General features: G+C 48.4%; 1 protein-coding gene across 6 annotated transcripts in view; it reads right to left on the bottom strand.

Annotated features, from left to right (window-relative positions):
* The window catches only part of NUGGC (nuclear GTPase, germinal center associated), a 1337967-nt gene that overhangs the window by 1094678 nt on the left and 222562 nt on the right, over positions 1-20727 (bottom strand). For all 6 annotated transcript variants that reach the window (XR_014961415.1, XM_085604518.1, XM_085604516.1 and 3 more), the window contains one exon: positions 1219-1328. Coding sequence is in view for 3 of the 6 variants with exons in the window: in XM_085604518.1 (XP_085460644.1) it covers positions 1219-1328 (110 nt within the window). In the remaining 3 variants the exon portion in view is untranslated. The remainder of the gene's footprint in view (positions 1-1218; positions 1329-20727) is intronic.

Here is a 20727-nt window from a genome sequence, read left to right as displayed (position 1 = left end):
GTCACTGTACTGATACGCCGCCCGGCCCCCGAGATGTGGGCTGAATGGCTGTGTGCATTGTTATGACGGCAGCTGAATTTTGAGATGTCAAGCGTGTACAGGTTGACTTACCGGATGCCTTGTTTACAACTCTGCAATAAAAATGTTTTAAAAAAAAGAATGGATTAAACCCAGATCAGTTGACTGGGAGTGAGTGCTTGCAATGTTCAACACTCCGTCCATCATCCCCTTTGGTTTTGTCCTTTTATAAATATCAGAATCTCGTGGTGAAAAACTCAAATTTTTCCCTGGAAAATCTATTTTGGCCATATGATGGCATTTTTATTAATTCAAAGTTCTACCCTCACTTACTTCAGAGGGTATTCTCAATACATCTACCACATTGGAATGTTGGCAGAGTGGGAACTCCATTGCAACAGCGATGGAGTTCCCTCTCTGCCAACATTATGGTCCACTTATCTAGTTTTGATTCTGGCTGACCATAGTTAGATGTAGGCAAGCCGCCAGAGATTTGGCTACAGGTCTACCTACCTAATTTAAATGGGCCAGCATACAGCTGTTTTTTCCAATGCCAGTTAGCGCCAGGACAAATCCGGTGGTAAGAGGCACTGAAAAGTGCTCAATGCACTCCTCGCCATAGAGGGCACTTTTTTTTAATTTCAAAAAGAAAATTCTGCTCAGGAATTTTAGTTTCGAGAAGAATGTTTTTTTTAAAAATGTTTTATTTTGCAATACGTCATGTTTGACAGAGCCCTCTGGCAAAGTAACAATGCACTGGCAGAAACCACCTTGACAGCAGTTCCTCTCAATGCTTGAAATGTCCTCCGGGCCCACTGACGTTTAACAATTTGGCTGTCTGTACCTCCGCCAAGGCGACAGAGTAAATTACTCAGTCGCCCTGTCGGATAACAGGCCGACTCATTTTTAATCCGACCCTAAATATTTTATTGTGGTGGGGCTTGTAATTAGAAAACACCTCAGGGAGCAGATACAGAGATGTGTGCATGGGAGAGTAAAGAGCAGGGGAAGCAACAAATCCAATGAAGGGGTTTTATATACACTATGGAGTTGATCATCCCTAAAGGTGAAGAATGTGCCTCAAAGCTTAAGGGATGCCATACATAAAATGTGAGAGTCCTCTATACTCTGAATTGTAATGAATTATAGCATGCCTAGAAATTTCATAATACATTGCATAAAGAAAATCAAAAACAATACCAGAAAATAAGATTCTGATTTTGGCTGTCGAACTCTGGTTCCCGGTTCAATACTTCCACTTTGAGGATGACCAAACGTTACAGTGTCACCTTCTTGCAAATTCACTTCACCTGAAGGAAAGAAAATTATATTTACTCAAGTGTGGAACAACCTCTATTTAAAAGATTTTTACTGCACACTGCCTTCTATCTGTATCAAAGCACGTTTAACTTTTATTTTAGTTATTTTGGTATTTTTCATAGCAAGAACCAGGCTCCAGGGGTAGTCAAATGGCTTTACTGAGGTCAATAGATCATACAAGAATTGTACACAAAACAGGTAGTTACTGTACGTTAGGGCCCTTAGGTCCAATGCATGTTGTGTGTGTTCTTGCATGGCTGTTTCCAGTTTCTTGGTTTATTCCATCAGTTCCATGACCATCAACAGAATGTTCTTCAGATCCTTTTAGTTCGCTCTGTTGAGTGGGGAACATTCAGCCGATAAGTGTCAAGTAGCTCCTGACCTATCCAGCAATCTGTGCACACTACTCTGCTAGTCCCTGTTCCTATCAGGGAGCATGGGTGAAGGTGGAAGAGGTGGTCCATACACAGATAACTTTTGTCAAGAGAACAATCTTCAGGTCTTTTACGACAGGGATAGGGCTCTGGCAAGGGCAAAGCAGATGCCAGTTTCTAAAGCTTTCCTCCAAAAGGCCCTCTTGTAAGATCTTGAAATTGATTGGTGGAGGGCTTTTAGATGGGCTGTTTTATCAATCAATTAATCAATCAGTATTTATATACCGAAGCAAATCACCGGTGAGGGTCTCAAGGCGATGGAGTCGCTAGCTGCTTCGCAGAGAAAGCAGTGAAAATGTTGACAAAAGCAGGAGAAAACACGCATTGGCAATGCCACTTGGTCTCGGCATATTAATGAGTTTAGTGGTGTAGTTGCTATTATAAACATATTAATATACTGTGTTTAGTATCAGATGAATAAGTTAGCAGTTTAGCAATGACTTCAGAAGCAGCAAAATAGTAATGCAGCAGTTTTAGTAGTAAAGCAGTTACAGCAGGAGAGAAAGAGTAGTGATAGCACTGAACATTCGAGCATCGCTGGTAGTGTTAGCAGAACAGCAGTATGAGCAAAGTTAGTAGGATAGCAGCGTCAGCAGATTGAGCAGTTTAGCAATAACAGTAATATAAGGAGAACAAATACAATTTCACCAGGAGAATAGTAATAGGAGTAAGATTACAGAAGTAACAGTGGGACAGTATTGTGAGCAGCATTATTAGAGTAGAACTGCACTAACAGGAGAACAATAATAAAAGCATTAGCAGAGCCAATAGTCCTGGCTTGTAGTAGGTGTAATGTTACTTGTATCATATATGTGGATGCTATGACAGAAGCAGCAAAATACCAGTAGTGTGGCACACTATGCTAAACACAGATGTTTAGCTTACGTGTTTTAAGCCACGCCCTTTATTAGATTGGCCGTGCCCCTTTGAGAGACCTCCCCCCAGTTTCTTCATCTTACTAGTTAGAAGTGTGCAGAACATCGGAGCAGGAGGGAACAGTGCCCAACACAAAAAAACAGCACAGAAGTGGCCAGAACAGGGCAGCGCAAAACTAGATTGAACGGAACAGCGCCCAACAGAAAAAGCCAGCATGGAAGTGGGCAGAACAGGGCAGAACAGAACCATGCAAAATAGAGCACGGCAGCACAGAACAGTGCACAACAGAACAGGGCAGTACATAACTGAACAGAACATTGCAAAATAGAACAGGGCAGAACAGAGCAGTGCACAACAGAACAGGGAGAAGGGAACAGTGCAGAAGGGAACAGGGAAGCACAGTCAAGAACAGCAGAGAGCAGAGCGGAAGAGAACAACCAACAAACGGCAGAGCTAGCATTGGGAACAGAAAGGAAGAGAAGCAGTGCATAAAGAAAGAAATGAAAAGCGAAACGGGAAAAGTGAAGGACAGAGACGGGACAACAAATAAGGGAGAGGAAGTGAAGGGGGATGGGGGAAGGCAGGGTATGCCGTACAAAGGCAGAAGAGACTGGGTGGTGAAAATGAAGGGCGCGTTCTAAAGAGCGGGGCACAAAGGGGGGCTCTGGAAGAGAATGGAAGAGGAGAGAAGTGAGCATGGCTCTGTGGCCCTATAGAGCCCTGGTCTGATAAGACCATGTACGTTTTTGTGGCCCATTGTGTACATGCCCCAGGTGGCTCCTGATCTCTGGAGGCAATGGCAGTCAACGGTGGCCTCCGGTTGTTTTTCTCATATGAACAGAACAGTCTCTGAGGCCCATGGCTATGTGCGGGAGGGGGCCACAGGCCTCACAATGCCACGGCAAACTCGGTGAGTGCACACCCAATACCATCATCGCTTGGCAGAGCAGGACCACAGCTCACGTGCTTATGTTTTTAAGACACGCCGAGGCTTCCGAGAAGAAGGTCACACATTACAAAATCCTTGACAGACATCAGAAAGCGGCAAAAAGGCGAAGACATTACAGAATTACATACTATGCAATTCCCGCTGAAATGAGCCACTCTCTGCCATAAAATAACAAAAGTACTGTATCCCATTAATATAAATGGAGTTCTGACCTCAGAAAAGCATCTTTTTGGTCAGAAATTGTAATCCGCAGAGCTGGAAGCCAGTGAGTATTGAGGTGGGCTGGCTTGTCCAAAAAAAAAGAACGGAGGAGGAAGAGTCCCTGCAGACAGTACCCTCTGAGGTGAAGAGGGGGCAGCTGCGCCCTGGATGGTGATAGCACCCCAGGAGCTGGCCGGGGCACCAGGGATGGATTTTCTGCTGGAAGGAAGGGACAGCGCTTCGCAGGGTACCGAGAGGAGCTGAGCCGGTGCCGGGACTGGGTTATGTACAAGGGTCGCGGGCGTGACAGAACAAGGCAGCAGAACTACCCTGGGTAAGGAGAGGAGCTGGCTTGAGCTGAACGGAAGTAGCTGTAGGGGTTCTATGCCCTGGCCTCCCAGGGTGAGTGCAGCTCCTGAAGTGGTCGGGAAAGGAGCAGGGGATCGGACCCAGGTAAGGACAGGTGTTAGGGTGTCCTGTACGAGGGTGGAAGTAGCTTCTCACCTGGCGGGGAGCACAACCGGAGTTGTCACAAGACTGAGCGGAAGTCATATAGGGGTCAGAAGCCCCGTCCTCCTGGGGGGAGCGAACCGGAGGATCTGACCCCGGTTGGTTCAGGGCTTAGGATGGCAGCAGCTCCTCGCATGATGGAGTCTGGACCACAGGGGGCAGCACGGCATGAGCAGAAGTAGCTGCAGGCAGGGGTTACACGCACTCTCCTCACACGGAGGGCACAGCTCCTCAAGATGTCGGGAAAAGAGCAGGGGGATCCGACCCCACTACGTGCTACGAGTGTGGCAGCAGCTCCTCGCAGGAATAAAGGCGCTGGCGTGAGCTGAACCGAAGTAGATGCAAGTGACGCGTAGGGAGATCAGCAGAGAGCTGAACCGGGGTTGGTACAATGAGTTAGGAGGATGGTGAGTAGGAAGAGTACTGCTGATGCTGAATCAGGTAGGTACTGTGAGTAGGGAGGGTACCAGAGGAGCTGAACCGGGGTAGTTACATGGGTTAAGATAGTGCCCAGAGAGAGGGTCAGCGGAGGTGGAGGCGTTAGGATGCGCTGCACCGGTAGGGCAGTAGCTCCACACATGCTAGAGAGGACAGTGAGTAGGGAGAGGACCTGTAGAGCTGAACCTCGGTAGAATTCGGGTTCGGGATCAGCATGCCCTTCCCTGGCAAATTGCTCATTGCTCAGTCCGGCCCTGTGACGTTACAGGAGGTACACCGATGAGCGGCGGCGGTGGTGGCTGTCCGTCAGCCAGTGGTATAAGATGCGGGTGCCTCTCGGACCACAGACCTTGCCCTGCTCCGGTGTGTGCGTCTGCAGAAACTTGAGTACAAATGAATATGCTACTTACCAGTATGCATCTGTTCTTGGCATGTAGGGCTGCTGACATTCATATCTGTGCATAGATCGCCGCCTAGTGTTGGGTACGGATGTTTGCACGTTGTTGTCCTGGAAGAGTCTTCGAAGTATCCTGAGATAGGTGACTCCTCCCCTGGACCACAGTGCGCATGGGCATCCTCTCCATCCTCAGATTGTTTTTCGCCATTGTGGCAGTGATGGAGTAGATACAGAAAGTGATGACCATGCTTATAGTAATTCTGAGAGCTGCAGCTGCTACAGGCGCCGGGGAGGAGGGTGGGCGATATGAATGTCAGCAGCCCTACATGCCAAGAACAGATGCATACTGGTAAGTAGCATATTCAGTTCGAGGCATGTGGGCTGCTGAATTCATATCTGTGCATAGAATATATAGCAGTACCCTCTATTAGCGGCGGCTACCAGTGCCAGCTGCAGCGGTCTGAAAAAGAGTTTTGAGAACAGCCTGTCCTACAGCTGCCTGCTGTTTTGATTGCACATCTACACAATAGTGTTTGGTAAATGTATGTGTAGTGGACCAGGTGGCTGCTCTACATATATCATACAAAGGAATGTCTCCCAGGAAAGCCATGGAGGCCCCTAACTTACGTGTTGAGTGGGCTCGTGGGGGAATCGTTAATGTGCGTTTAGCTTTTTGATAGCAAATTTGAATACATTTAACGCTCCATCTGGCTATACCTGCTTTGGAGATGGCGTTACCTTTGTGGTGTGGGGCAAAGGCAACGAAAAGTTGTTTTGTTTTCCTAAAGACTTTAGTCCTGTCTATATAGTACATGAGGGCTCTCTTTACATCCAGTGTATGGAGTGCTCTTTCTGCGACAGTTTGTGGGTTTTGAAAGAAAACAGGCAGTTCAATAGTTTGATTCATGTGGAACTGCGATATCACCTTGGGCATGAATTTGGGGTTGGTACGTAGTACGACCCTGTTGGCGTGAACCTGTATGAATGGCTCTTGAACTGTTAGTGCCTGGAGTTCACTAACTCTCCTCAAAGAAGTGATCGCAACTAGGAAAGCTACTTTCCAGGTGAGGAATTGAATCTCGCATGAGTGTAGAGGTTCGAAGGGTGGACCCATCAGGCGTGTGAGGACCAAGTTGAGGTTCCACATTGGAGCTGGTGGGTGGCTTGGAGGAATTACTCGTTTGAGTCCTTCCAAGAATGCTTTGATGGCCGGCACTCTGAATAAAGAGAGGTGCTGCCTGTTCTGGAGATAGGCTGATATTGCGGTCAAATGGACACGTATTGAGGTGTATGCCAGATTGCATCGGTATAGGTGTAAGAGGTAACAAATTATGTTTTGGATGGATGCGTCTAGCGGGTTAATGTTATTGTTATTGCAATAAATGACGAACCTTTTCCATTTGGCTGCATAGCAAGCTCTGGTAGTGGGTCTTCTAGCTTCCTTAATGATGTCCATACAGTCAGGTGGCAGGTTTAGGTAGCCAAACTCTAGGACTTCAGGAGCCAGATTGCCAGGTTCAGCTTTTGCGGATCTGGGTGCTGAATCTCTCCATGGTTCTGCGTCAAATGCGCGGGTTTGATCCGCAGCCTTTGATGCGGCACCACGGAAAGTTCGAGAAAGGTGGTGTACCATGGTTGGCGTGCCCATGTTGGAGCAACCAGGACGAGTGTTAGTGAGTGTTTTCTGAGTTTGCGTGCCACCAGCGGTATCAATGGTGCTGGGGGAAAAGCGTACGCAAATCTGCCGGACCAGTTCATCCATATCGCATTGCCCTGCGACTGCGGATGTGGGAACCTGGCGGCAAAGCTTTGGCATTTTGCGTTTTCGCTTGTGGCGAATAGGTCTATCTCTGGATGACCCCACTGCTGGAAGTACGGTTGGAGTACTGATGGATGTAGCTCCCACTCGTGCATCTGGTGGCTGTGTCTGCTGAGCAGATCCGCCATCTGGTTGTCCTTGCCGGGGAGGTGTTCCGCCATGAGGAACATGTTCCTCTGAATGGCCCACTTCCACATGCTCTGAGCCAGATGAGACAACTGTGGAGAGTGTGTTCCTCCCTGCTTCTGTATGTAGTACATGGCAGTCATGTTGTCCGTCCGGATCAACACGACTTTGTTGCACAAGTGTACTTTGAATGCTTTCATTGCCAGGAAGATTGCCATCAGTTCTAGAAGGTTGATGTGCATCTTCTTTTGTTGTATTGTCCATAGTCCCTGCACTGTGTAATTGAGTACATGAGCTCCCCATCCCTGGAGAGACGCGTCCGCTGTCAGTATTATTTGTGGAACAGGCTCTTGGAACGGTCGGCCCTTGCAAAGGTTTTGTGGATTCCACCAATGCAGAGATTTGTATGCCCGACCGCTCACCAACACTAGGTCTTTTAGTTGCCCGTGAGTCTGATTCCATTGACGTGCTAAGCACTCCTGAAGCGGGCGCATATGTAGTCTCGCATGTGGGACTATGAAAATGCAGGAGGCCATCATGCCTATCAACTGCATGAACACTCGCGCAGGAAGGGAGTGTTGGGGTTTGAACTTGGAAATCAGCATTTGCATGCTGTTGATCCTCACTAAATTTGGCTGAGCTGTGGCTGCCAGGGTGTCTATGGTCGCACCTAGGTACTGTTGTACGTGTGCGGGTTGGAGATGTGATTTTGGGTAATTTAGTGAGAACCCCAGACTGTGAAGAAGGTGAATGGTGCGGGACATGTGGCTGGCACATTGCTGGGCTGACTTTGCCTGAACAAGCCTGTCGTCCAGGTAAGGGTAGACGTGAATGTGTTGCCTCCGTAAATGTGCAGCCACAGTAGCTAGGCACTTTGTGAAAACTCTGGGTGCTGTTGTCACGCCGAAGGGAAGAACCTTGAATTGGTAGTGCTGCCCTTGAATAGTGAACCTGAGATATTTTCTGTGTGAGGGGTGAATGGGTATGTGGAAATACGCATCTTTGAGGTCTAGCGTGGCCAGGAAGTCTCCCTGTTTGAGCAGCGGGAGGACTTGTTGTAGGGTGAGCATCTGGAAATGCTCTGAGAGAATGTAGCGGTTAAAGGGGTCTCAGGTCTAGTATAGGTCTGAGTGACCCGTCCTTTTTTGGTATTAAGAAGTACAGAGAGTACACCCCCGTACCTTGCTCGTGGACGGGTACGACCTCTATTGCGCCTTTTTCCAGCATACTTAGCACTTCCTGCTGTAATAGCGCTAAGTGCTCTGAGGACATAGGACGGTGTTTTGGCGGTATTGTGGGTGGAGTGGAGGTTAATTCTAGGCAGTAACCGTGTTTGATAATATCTTTGACCCACCTGTCTGTGGTGATGGAGTTCCACGTGGACAGGAACCTTTGTAGCCTTCCCCCGACAGGTGTTATGTGGTCGGGAGGAAGGGAGAGGGCGTCACTGTTTGTTGTTGGGGGAGGACCTGGTATTGCCGTATCCGCGTCCTCTGCCCTTTGTGCTTGAGCCACGATATCCACCCCGGGTGTTTTTATCATAGGTGCTTTGTGTGTTGCCCTTGTTGTAGGTTTGCTGTGACCCCTGTCCTCTACCTGCTCCTCTATTTCCGGGGCAACGAAAGGAGCCACTCCGAAAGGTCTGCGTTTGGAGAGCCCCCATGGACTTTGCAGTGTCTGTGTCCTTTTTTATTTTTTCTAGGGTGGTGTCAACCTCTGGTCCGAATAAGTAGTCGGGGTTGACCGGCTGATTGAGGATGTTATTTTGAACCTCAGGTTTGAATCCGGAGATTCATAACCAGGCGTGTCGTCGTAACATGACGCAGGTGTTTATTGCTCTGGCAGCTGTATCTGCGGCATCCAGTGCACACTTAATGGATGCGTTCGTGAGGAGTTGTCCCTCCCTGATGAGGATCTCTGCTCCCTCTTTGTATTGGTCAGGGAGATGTTGGAGTAAGGTTTCTAATGTGTCATAGTGTGCGCGATCGTAGCGAGCTAGGAGCGCCTGAGTATTGGCAACACGCCATATGTTAGCTGCCTGGGCTGCAACCCGTTTGCCGGAGGTCTCTAGCACCTTGGACTCTTTGTCCGGGGGAGGAGCATCCCCAGTTGTCTGCGAGTGCGCCCGTTTGCGAGCATTAGCGACTACGATGGAATCCAGAGGCAACTGGCCTCCAATGTACGTAGGGTCCCCAGGCGCCGACCTATATTTCTGGTCGATCCTGGGGTTTATTACTCTTGCCCAGGTGGGTTCTTTGAAAATGTCCTTTGCTGGTTTGAGGACACCTTTCAACATGGGTAGAGTTTTGATATTCCTTTCTGAGGATGCGAAAGTATCCATTAGAAAATCGTCCTCGATTGTGTCAGAGTGGAGTTGCACACCATGATTGGCCGCAGCACGTTCAATGAGGGCGTTGAATGCGGCAGTGTCCTCTGTGGGAGACGTTTTTGCGCCATATAGCTGCGTGTCCTGTGTATCCATAGGTGCACCCGGGTCTACAGGGTCATCCCAAGCCTGGTCAGGGTCCTGTTGGCCTTCAGGGTCCATCTCTCTGGGGTAGGGGACGTCGTCACCCATGTAGTCCTCCAAAACGTCGGTTTCGGAGAGTGTCGGAGAGAAGGACTGTGGATCTGGGTAAGAGGTATGGAGACGTTCGTAAAGAACTGGTTCCGAATCCGCTGGCAGCTTTTTCTTTAGCGGGATCCGGTAGGAGTCCAAAGCTTGCTCGGAAGATATTCTCCGCTTATGGAGCATAATTCTGCCGGTGTCGGCATCGATGATGTGGGATGGTGACGTCTCTGTAGGAGAGCGTTCGGCAGGTGTATTCCTAGTTTGGGTGACACGTGTTCTGATTTCGAACAGTTTGGGCGCCGTGGATGGCGGCAGGCCAAAAGTGATGTTGGGTGGTGCTGGAGAAGCTTTTTGAGCTTTTTTCGGCTCGGAGCCTGACGTGTCCTGGAGGGCTGCCTTTTCTTTGATGCGTTGCAAGGACGCTGCAACTTGCCGCACCTGGAACGCCGACGGTTCTTTGGCGCCGAGCGGTTCTGTAGAGGCAGGCGTGGACTTCTTTGGGGCCACGGGTTCATCGAGTCGAGGTAGTAGCTGTCGACGGCGTCCATGATTGGGCCTTCGGTGCTGCTTTCGAAGTGGTGTGCGACGCAGCGGCCATTTTGACCTTCGTGGCCGGAGCCGATAGTTTCGGTGCCGGGGGCCGAGGCGGTTTGGCGGTACCGATGGCCTTTTTCCGTGTGTCGGCGCCGACGTCGGCTGCTGCGAGTTCGGCACCGAAGTCCCGTTTGGTGCGGTCGGTGCCGACGGGTTTGGCTGGCGTCGAAGGTGTAGTGGGCTTCGATCCGACCAGTGTCAGTTTCAGTTTCTGTGGAACCGATACGACTTTTGGTTTCGGTTTCGAGGAAGGGAAACCAGTCGTTTTGGGTACTAATGGCTGTCGCTGAATGTCCGAGGCCGGGCCAGAGGGCGGGGCCTTAGAACTGCGGGATAGGTCTTGGGTAAGGCCCGAAGGCGATCCCTCGACCGGAGCCATAGACTGACGCACTGGGATATCCTCCGTCTGTATGGGTAGGCCTTGCTCGTCACCGGAGCCACTTTCTTCGGCCCCTAAGGCCTCATCGTAGTCTCCTACCTCGGTGTCGGCTTCTTCCCTGTGAAAGAGTTGTTCTTCGATGTCTTCCAATCCGGAATCGTGTTCGGAAGCGGGGCTGGAGGGTAGGTTCTCCACGCCTTCCACATCTTCATCCTCGGCGCTGAAGATGTTGGTCGGGGCCGGTGCCGCTTGCTGCGCTTCAAGTCTCGCTGCTCGTCGATTCCGGAGAGTCTTTTTGGATCGGAATCGGGCACAGGCCATACATGTGGATTCGTCGTGATCCGGTGAAAGGCATTTGTTGCACACCGGGTGGACGTCGACATGGGGATATTTCGCATTGCAAACAGGACACCGCTTGAATGGTGTCCTCGATTCCATCGTCGATGTGGGGTTGATGGTCGGATATGATGCGAAAAAGTTGTTCTTGAATTCAGTAAACTAACAGGTAACTGTCGATACCGATGGGAACAGTACCGACGCGAACTAAAGGCCTTTTGGCCTGAAAAAAGTTTTCCTAACTTGAGTCAAGATAAGCACATCCGAACCCAATGGCGGAAAAAAACAATCTGAGGATGGAGAGGATGCCCATGCGCACTGTGGTCCAGGGGAGGAGTCTCCTATCTCAGGATACTTCGAACACTTTTCCAGGACAACAACGTGCAAACATCCGGACCCAACACTAGGCGGCGATCTATGCACAGATATGAATTCAGCAGCCCACATGCCTCGAACCTCCCAGTACGGTTGCAGGCCCCAGACCCCGCGCAGTCCAGGTGGCAGAGAGCGCGCCCCAAGTGCAGCTGCCATTGAGGTCCTGGTAATGGAGAACGCCGCGAGCTCCTGCCTGCCCTTGGTAAAGCAGGATGCGCATTTGCATTACAACCGCCCTGCTTCCGCTTCCGGGTAATAGAGCTGTGTGAATCACGACTTAAACGAGTGACTGGACAGGTCAGGCAAAAAAGAGTGCAAATCCACTCAGCCAATCAGAGGAGAAGACAAGCATTTACAAATGCAATAGGACTCGTATTTATGCGAGCCCTATTGCATTGTAAACAAAACTGCGGTCGTGCAAGAAGGCAGGAACGGGAGTGGGTGGGGGGGGTGGGTTGTGGTGAGCAGAGAAGTGACGGACCCAGGGAGGGAACGGGGTTGAGGCAGGGGAACAGAACTGTTTTGAAAGTAAAGGGGGCGATAGCCATGGAGGGACAAAAATGACGTCATGGCCGTCAGGAGGTGGGGCTAACTTGCCGAACATTAATCAGAATGCGGCATTTACGATTTCGGCCAATCAAAAAGATAGCCGGAAAGTGGCCGGAGCTTCCCCCACCATACTGTATACAGCATCTCTAGACGAGACAGCGCATGCGCTGCCTAGGCCGACACCTAAAAAGGGGAGAGCGAGGCAAAAGCAGTAAAAACGAGGCAAAAGCAGAAGAAAGCACCCAGAAAAATGGGGAGGAAGCAGGACGGTGCAGCAGCATGGAAGAGCTAGGCCTGGGGCAGAGTTTCACGGCTGAATTAGTTTTGCTCTTTGGTCAGGATTCTCAGAATTGTTGTGACCCTTTACTTGGGACATCTTTGTAGATGGCACTTCACCAGTCCAGTCATGGTAGACTTGAGGATTTGACAAGAGGGCAAACATAGTCCAAATAGAGTACCGGCTGGAAATTACTATGTAGGTGTAGTTGGTACCTTGCTCCTTTTCCTTGAAGTGGTCTTTAAGAGAATCAAAAAGGAGCCCCCTGTTCTTTAATGTCTAAGAATATTTTGAAGATAACTTCGATAAAGGGACCCGAAAGTGGATAGAAGGATTATGTTACTTGGCCATAAGCGTCGATTCTTGGCATGTAGAGCTGTAGATTCACATGCTTTGCATACTCCTGCCATCTAGTGTTGGGTCCAGATGTTTGCAAGTTGTTTTTCTTCATAGAAGTCTTTCCAGTCACGAGGTAAGGTGGTCACTCCTTTTGGTGATAGTGTGCATGGGCATCTACCCCATTGTAAGATTGTTTGCTCGCAGAGGGTGAGAATGGAGTTAGTAAAGGTAGAATCGAGATGTCTATGTGTATGTATATAAAATAAGAAAGAACTAAAGCAGGTATAGGTACCCGGGGAGGGGGTGGGCTCAAGGGAATCTACAGCTATACATACCAAGAACAGATGCTTACTGTGTAAGTAACACTTTCCGTTCGAGGCATGTGAGATGTAGATCACATGCTTTGCATATACAGCAATATTGTCCCAAAACGGTGGCTAACCTGTAGCTGTTGCAGTCGTTTGGAAAAGTGTTTTAAGTACTGCCTGGCCTATATTAGCTTGTTGCCTCACTAACACATCTACACAATAGTGTTTGGTGAATGTGTGCAGTGTAGACCATGTTGCTGACTAACCGATGTCAGATAAGGGAATATTCCCTAAGAAGGCTATAGTAGCCCCTATTTTGTATGTAGAATGCGCTCTAGGGGGTATTGTCACGGTTCTTTTAGCTTTCAGATAACATGTTTGGATACATTCCACGATCCATCTTGCAATGCATGATTTAGAGATGGGATTGCCTTTGTGTGATGGCGAAAAAGCAACAAAAAGCTGTTTTGTTTTACGAAAATCTTGTGTTCTTTCTACATAATATAGTCGAGCTCTTCTAACATCTAGTGTGTGTAGAGCTCGTTCTGCTACAGAACTAGGTTGAGGAAACAACACAGGTAGCTCAACAGATTGATTGATGTGAAAAGCAGAAACTACTTAAGGTAGAAATTTGGGAAAGGTTCGAAGAACCACCTTGTCTTTGTGAAGTTGAAAAAAAGGCTCTTGGATATTTAGTGCCTGGAGTTCGCAAACTCTCCCTAGGGAAGTGATTGCAATCAGAAAAGCAACCTTCCATGAGAGGAATTGTGATTGACACCTGTGCATCGGTTCAAAAGGTGGACCCATTAACCTTGTAACGACTATGTTCAAGTTCCACATTGGGGAGAGGCAACTCTTGGTGGTATTACCCTTTTTAGTCGTTCCATAAAGGCTTTAACCACTGGTACTCTAAATAGAGATACGTGTTGTCTGTTTTGTAAGTATGCCCCTACTGCTGCTATATGCAATCTAATGGATGTATAAACTAATCCAGATTGCTGCAAGTGTGAAACATAACACAATGTTTTGAACTGAAGCATCAAGGGGGTTGATATTATCATCATTACAGTATATAACAAAACGTTTTCACTTCACTGCATAACACGCCCTAGTAGTAGGTCTCCTAGCCTCCTTTAGGATGTTCATACAGTCCGGTGATATGTAAATAACCAAACTATGACTTCAGGAGCCAAATCGTTAGTTTGAGTTCTTTGGGATTTAGATGCCTGATTTCTCCATGTCTCTGAGTGAGGAGACTGGAGTTGGGATGCAGCTTCTGGTGTGGAACTACTGAGAGCTCTAACAGGGTGGTCAACCAAGGTGTCATGACTATGGGCCGCGGCTCTAGGGGCACTGCCACTATGAGCAGATTCATCATTGACAATCTTGGTGGTTGCGCCCGTGCGCATGGGCACTGTGGCAAAAAGCGATATGGCAAGATGCACTATACTCCTGCATGTTACTGGTGGCATTGTCAGCATTATGCCACGCTTCGTACCTTCAACAGAGAAAAACTTCATGACCACCTATAGCCATAAAAAGGAATATGCTACTTACCAGTATGCATCTGTTCTTGGCATGTAGAGCTGCAGATCTATACACTGTGCCTAGATCGCCATCTGTTGTTGGTCCCGGATGTTTGCAGTTTGTTTTTCCTCTTGGAAAGTCTTTGGAAGTCACGAGGTTGGGGACTCCTCCTTTGGTTCGTATTGCGCATAGGCTTCGGCTCCATCCTCAGATTGTTTTTCGCCAGCAGGGAAAGATGGAGCATAGTAATAACAGTAAAGAAACCCATGTGTGTTGTATCTAAATAAGATAGACTGGAACGGATACAGGTAGCCGGGGAGGCGGGTGGGCGTGTATAGATCTGCAGCTCTACATGCCAAGAACAGATGCATACTGGTAAGTAGCATATTCCGTTCGAGGCATATGAGCTGCAGATTATACACTGTGCATAGACTATATAGCAGTTATCAACCCTAGCGGCGACCACCGGCATCCGTTGCAGTTGCTTGGAACAGTGTTTTTAGTACAGCCTGGCACACACTAGCTTGTTGCTTGGTTTGCACATCTACACAGTAATGTTTTGTGAAAGTGTGCGGTGTTGACCATGTCGCTGCTTTGCAGATGTCATCTAGTGGTATGTTTCCTAGAAAAGCCATAGAAGCTCCTATCTTCCTTGTAGAGTGGGCTTTAGGGGGAACAGATAGCATTCGTTTTGCTTTGTGGTAGCAAATCTGTATGCATTTTGCAATCCACCTAGCTATCCCTGATTTAGAAATAGGGTTGCCTTTATGTGGTGGAGAGAAAGAGACAAATAGCTGTTTGGTTTTTCTGAAAGGTTGTGTTCTTTGGATGTAGTAAAGTAAGGCCCTTTTAACATCCAGTGTGTGTAAAGCCCGTTCCGCAACGGTTTGATGTTGTGAGAAAAAGACTGGTAATCCTACCGACTGGTTTAGATGGAAAAGAGAAATGACTTTGGGTAGAAATTTTGAGTTGGTGCGGAGTACAACCTTGTTCTGATGCATTTGAAGAAAAGGTTCCTGTATAGTGAGTGCTTGTATTTCACTAACCCTTCTAAGGGAAGTGATTGCCACTAGGAATGCTGTTTTCCATGTGAGAAATTGCAGCTCACATTTATGTAATGGTTCGAAAGGGGGTCCCATTAGCCTTGTGAGAACTATATTCAAGTTCCAGACAGGTGAGGGTGGTACTCTGGGTGGAATTACTCTTTATAGGCCTTCCATAAAGGCCTTGATGGCAGGCACCCTGAAAAGTGATAGGTGCTGCCTGTTCTGTAAGTAAGCAGCATTTGCTGCGAGGTGTAACCGAATGGATGTATATGCTAGGTTACACCTTTGTACATGGAGCAAGTAACATATGATGTGCTGTAGGGACACATTTAGAGGGTTGATTGTGTTGTTGTGGCAGTAAACAACAAATCTTTTCCACTTTGCAGCATAGCATGCCCTAGTAGTAGGGCGTCTAGCTTCCCTGATAATATTCATGCAATCAGGGGGAAGGTTAAGGTATCCGAATTCTAGCACCTCAGGAGCCAGATCGCAAGGTTGAGCTGAGCTGGGTCCGGGTGCCTGATCTCTCCATGGTTCTGGGTTAGGAGGCATGGTGAGAGGTGTAGCTTTTGGTGTGGTACTACCGAGAGTTCCAGCAGTGTGGTGTACCACGGTTGTCTGGCCCATGTTGGAGCTACTAGGATCAGTGTTAGGGAATGCTGTTGTAGCTTTCGCACCACTAATGGAATTAGTGGGAGAGGTGGAAAAGCGTATGCAAATTTGTTTGACCAGTTCATCCAAATCGCATTGCCTTTGGACAATGGGTGTGGATATCTGGCGGCGAAGCTTGGGCATTTTTTGTTGTCGTGGGTGGCGAATAGGTCTATGTGTGGATGCCCCCACTTCTGAAAGAACGGGTGAAGAACCTGTGGGTGAAGTTCCCATTCGTGAATCTGTTGCGTTTGTCTGCTGAGCAGATCCGCCACGGTGTTTTGGACTCCTGGGACGTGTTGGGCCAGGAGAAAGATTTTCTGTGGAATTGCCCATCTCCATATGCTCTGTGCTAATTGAGAGAGCTGTGGAGAGTGTGTGCCCCCCTGGGTTTAGGTCTCGCCTGGCGAACGCAGCGCGAAGCGCTGTCGCTAGCGAGATCTATTGTTGCTGACTTGCCTCGGAAGTGGGACAGGAGATGGGCACGCGCATGGTCTCGGCGGATTGGAGTTGGTGTACGCGCCTACAGCCATGCGGCGTGCACATCTCCTGTCCCCCTTCCCTCGCAAGCCAGCATGCAGTTTCACTTTCGTTAACACGCACGTCCTAGGCAGCCTCATGCTATTTCATTATTCTTTTTTAAATGCGCACGCGCACTCCAAGCACTTACCAGCTCTTGTTGGGACTCTGCGCTGCTCCTCTGCTTTTCCTGCCGGTCACTGCATCAACACGCGGGGCTCCGTTTTGCTCACAGGAGCCCCGCCTGAAATCCTGCTTTGTCCACACCATGCACCATTCACGAAGGCGGGGTGGGCTCCCGCCGGACTTCCTGTACTGTTTGGCGAACCCCTCCCTGGACCGCACGAGCCGCGCAGCACTAATTAAAAGTCCGGCGGTGTTGAAGTCCGCACACGCCGCCACTGGGCACGAGCTGCAGAACACGCAAAAGTTACATGTACCGCGCATGCGTGGGCAGCCCTCGCAGGTCTTCTCCCCGGCCCGCATGTGGAGCTGTTTCTCTTTTGCTTGTTCTTCCTGGTTCCAGCGCTCGCAGGTTCTTGCTGCTTTCCGAAGAACTGGTTAGTGTCCCTGGCTGCGGCTAAGCCCTCTTTGCATTTTTTATTAAGCTGACACAGTTGGGTATGCTTGCCCGTAACTTGATTTCCTCTGTCTATATGAGCATAACATGCTTGCGAATGATTTCTGTATTACGCGCTCCTACCTCGTTGCGTGGGCTACGAGTTTTCCCCGTTAGCCTTGAAAAGCAGTTTACGATGCCTACAATAATCGTGCTTCATATAATTTAATTTGGTTTCAGGGCTTTTCTTAACGGTACGTAAGCAAATTGTTTACCACTTCAGAGGAGGTGCATGTATTTCGCACAATGTATTTGTTTTTTGGTCTGAATTACGTATACGAAGTATTGAGGAATTACATACCCTAGAATTCCTTTCCATGGTTGCTGCGATTGGTTGATTAGTCCCAGGATTTCAGTCATGTTTATAAAGTATGGAGGCACTACAATTCCCATAACTCCACACCATACTTCCTGCGATTGGTTGATTAGCTTGACCAAATCCCTTAACTGGTTCCTTAAATAGGCCTGTGTTTTTTAGATGCTGTTTGGAAGGGTGGACTTGCAGGATACTCTCACAGTTTGTGACCACTAATTTGGGTTCTCAAGTAAAAAGCGCATGTGTAAATTCAAATGTGGTAGGTGTTTGTTAGATTCCTGCAAATGTCACTTTATTTAGTTTTTTGCTTTCCTGTTTTTTAGGAACTACGTGGGTTACATTCCTCGCCGTTTGGTTGAGACTGTGTTTTCTGTCTCCGTATCGTAACTGTTTTGGCGCATTTACTGCATATCATGTGCCTTTCGTAAGTAAGTCGGCTACCTTTAAAGGATGGCTAATGCTGGCCTTCATACTGACCTTTAACTTTAATATAACATAGTAAGTTTTTCACATTTGGATTATGGGATTATAGCTGAGCCCGGTGGCCGATGTGAATGTTTACCTTGACTGCGTGCGTTTGCTTGCACAATTGGAAGAGATGCTCTCTGATAGATACACCAATAAGACACATTTGTCCGAATACAAGTCCTACATTTTTCTTCTTGTTCTTCCCTCCATGCACAAGTTCATTCACCCCTGCCCTCCCTCTCACCCAACTGCACAACCTACTCTGTACCGATTCATCCTGACCTGTCGTGGTTGAGGTACCTTTAATTTTTTTAATACGCTTGCCATTTCTTTCTTGCATAAAGTCTCAAATTATCTGTTCATTTATATTATCGTGACACCAAATTTCTACTTATAAAAAGTCCACTCTGCTTATATGACTGGGTGCTGTTTCAAAGTATTTTGATTTCTAATTACGATTTTAAGTCTGCTCTGCATAGACTAACTGCACACCATGCACAAAAGTCATCTGGAGAACACATATACATATTTGTGTAACACGTGCCACTGACCCTCTCATCACACTGACACTACCCCCAATAACCTCACAATTCCACTATCCCCATCATCCCTCCCTCACACTCCCTATATTCTCTCTATATATTCCTCGCAGCTCTCACCCCTATCTGTTCACCATGTCACATAATTCCACTACAAAAATACACTATTCACCACACAAATCCACCCCACAAAATTCCACAACTAACAATTCTAATTCATATCACATAATTCCACTCCAAGCAACATTTATCCACTCCACTCTAAAACAAAACATATATATAAATGTTATGTTATGTTATGTTACAAAGCATTTATATAGCGCTCGGCTACTCCGATAGACTGTCCCGGTGCTTTTGCACATACAGCTCAGCGAAAGTAACATAACTACATAGAAACAGCACAGACATAAAAGAACAAGTAAAAGACCTAGAGATTAAAAAGCCAGGTCTTAAGGCTCTTCCTGAACAAAAACAAATTGGACGCACTGCGTAGAGCCAGAGGCATTGAATTCCAGAGGTGGGGGGCATTCAGGCTAAAAGAACGCCCACCAATACGAGCTTTCTTGACACGTGGCACCAAAGCCAGGTATAATGCCTCTGAACGTAGAGCGCGGGCGGGGCGATAAAAAGTCAACCTCCGCTGCAGGTACTTAGCCCCTGTACCAAACAGAGCTTTGTGCATAAGAGTCAAAGTCTTAAACATAATCCGTTTCCGGACAGGTAACCAGTGCAATGCTTGCAGTAGCCCAGAGACCCCCGCTCGCCTACGGAAGCCAAAAATAGCACGCGCCGCCGCATTCTGCGCCATCTGCAAGCGCTGGACCAAGTAGTCCGGAAGCCCCAAAAAAAGGGCGTTGGCATAGTCCAGTCTCGAGCCTATTAGCGCCTGGACAATGATCCGCCTATGCTCCTCAGAGAGCAGTGGTAAAAATTTGCGGAGCATCTTCAAAATGCCAAAACAGGTGCCAACCAGACCAAGGATATGTGATTTTAGCGTAAGCTTGTTGTCCAGCTTAACTCCCAGGTTTTTGGCGACCAGAGAGGACTGAGCCGGAGGACACATGTCCATAGGCCACCAGACCTGCCATTCAGGGTCAGCGGTGCAACCAAAGAAAAGGACCTCTGACTTACTGGAGTTGGCCTTGAGACTGTTCTGCTGGAACCAGTCAAAGACCATCCCCAGACAGCCCCGAATGCCCACACCATCAAATGCCTGATCTTTCTTGCACGTGAAGAGCAGTTGAGTGTCATCTTCATACGATACAATCTGGGCCCCAAAAGCCTCCACAAGTGCCGCCAGAGGGGCCATAAAGATATTAAAGAGGGTCGGGCTCAACACAGATCCCTGTGGAACTCCGACTCCCAATGGCGGCATTTCTGCGGTGCTTTGGGAAACCCAGACTGTTTGGCGGCGGCCCTCGAGGAAAGATGTAAACCATTTAAGCACCGTCCCCCTAAGCCCGATGTCATACAGCCTGGCGAGAAGCGCCTCATGGGGGACGGTGTCAAAGGCCGCCGGCAGGTCTAGCATGACAAGCATGGCCTTGCCGCCTGCATCCAATGTCTCCCGAATGACCTCCGAGACATCCAGCAATGCCGTCTCGGTACTTAAACCGGGACGGAAACCAGATTGTGATGGATGCAGGAGATGGTTGGTTTCTAAGAAACCAGATAGAATGCCATGGACATGCTTCTCCGTGATTTTTGCTAGGGCCGGGAGAAGGGAAATTGGCCTATAATTGGCCAACACCTCGGCGTCTAATCCAGGCTTCTTTAGGAGGGGGGATCACCATCGCCCTCTTCCAGGCGCATAGGACCCTGCCCTCCCTCAAGGAGGCATTAAGGAGAGGGTTGACCAATGGATTCACTACTGATGCCATCCTGGCCAAAAATTTGGCCGGGCAGGGGTCCAGTGGCGAACCAGATTTCAAATTGGTCAGCAGCAATAGGGAAGCTTCCTTGGAGATAGCAGAAAACTCCTCCAACACAACATCTGGCATGGACGATAGATCAGGACCCACCCCAGTGCTACACCTCCCCTCGCCAGTCCTCTCCGCAAAGGAGGCCTGGATGACCTTAATTTTCTCAGTAAAAAAGCTAGCAAGATCACAAGCCCCTGTATCGGATGACACTAAAAGGGGCACGATGGATCTCAGGGACATAAACTCCCTTACCACAGTGAAGAGCTCTTTACAGGAGTTCATAGACACCTCTATCCGTCTAGC

Source organism: Triturus cristatus, chromosome 5_1, assembly GCF_964204655.1.
Source record: "Triturus cristatus chromosome 5_1, aTriCri1.1, whole genome shotgun sequence".
NCBI lineage: Eukaryota > Metazoa > Chordata > Amphibia > Caudata > Salamandridae > Triturus > Triturus cristatus.
The sequence above is the reverse complement of the archived record's forward strand: the minus strand, read 5'-3'. Positions and strand labels throughout refer to the sequence as shown.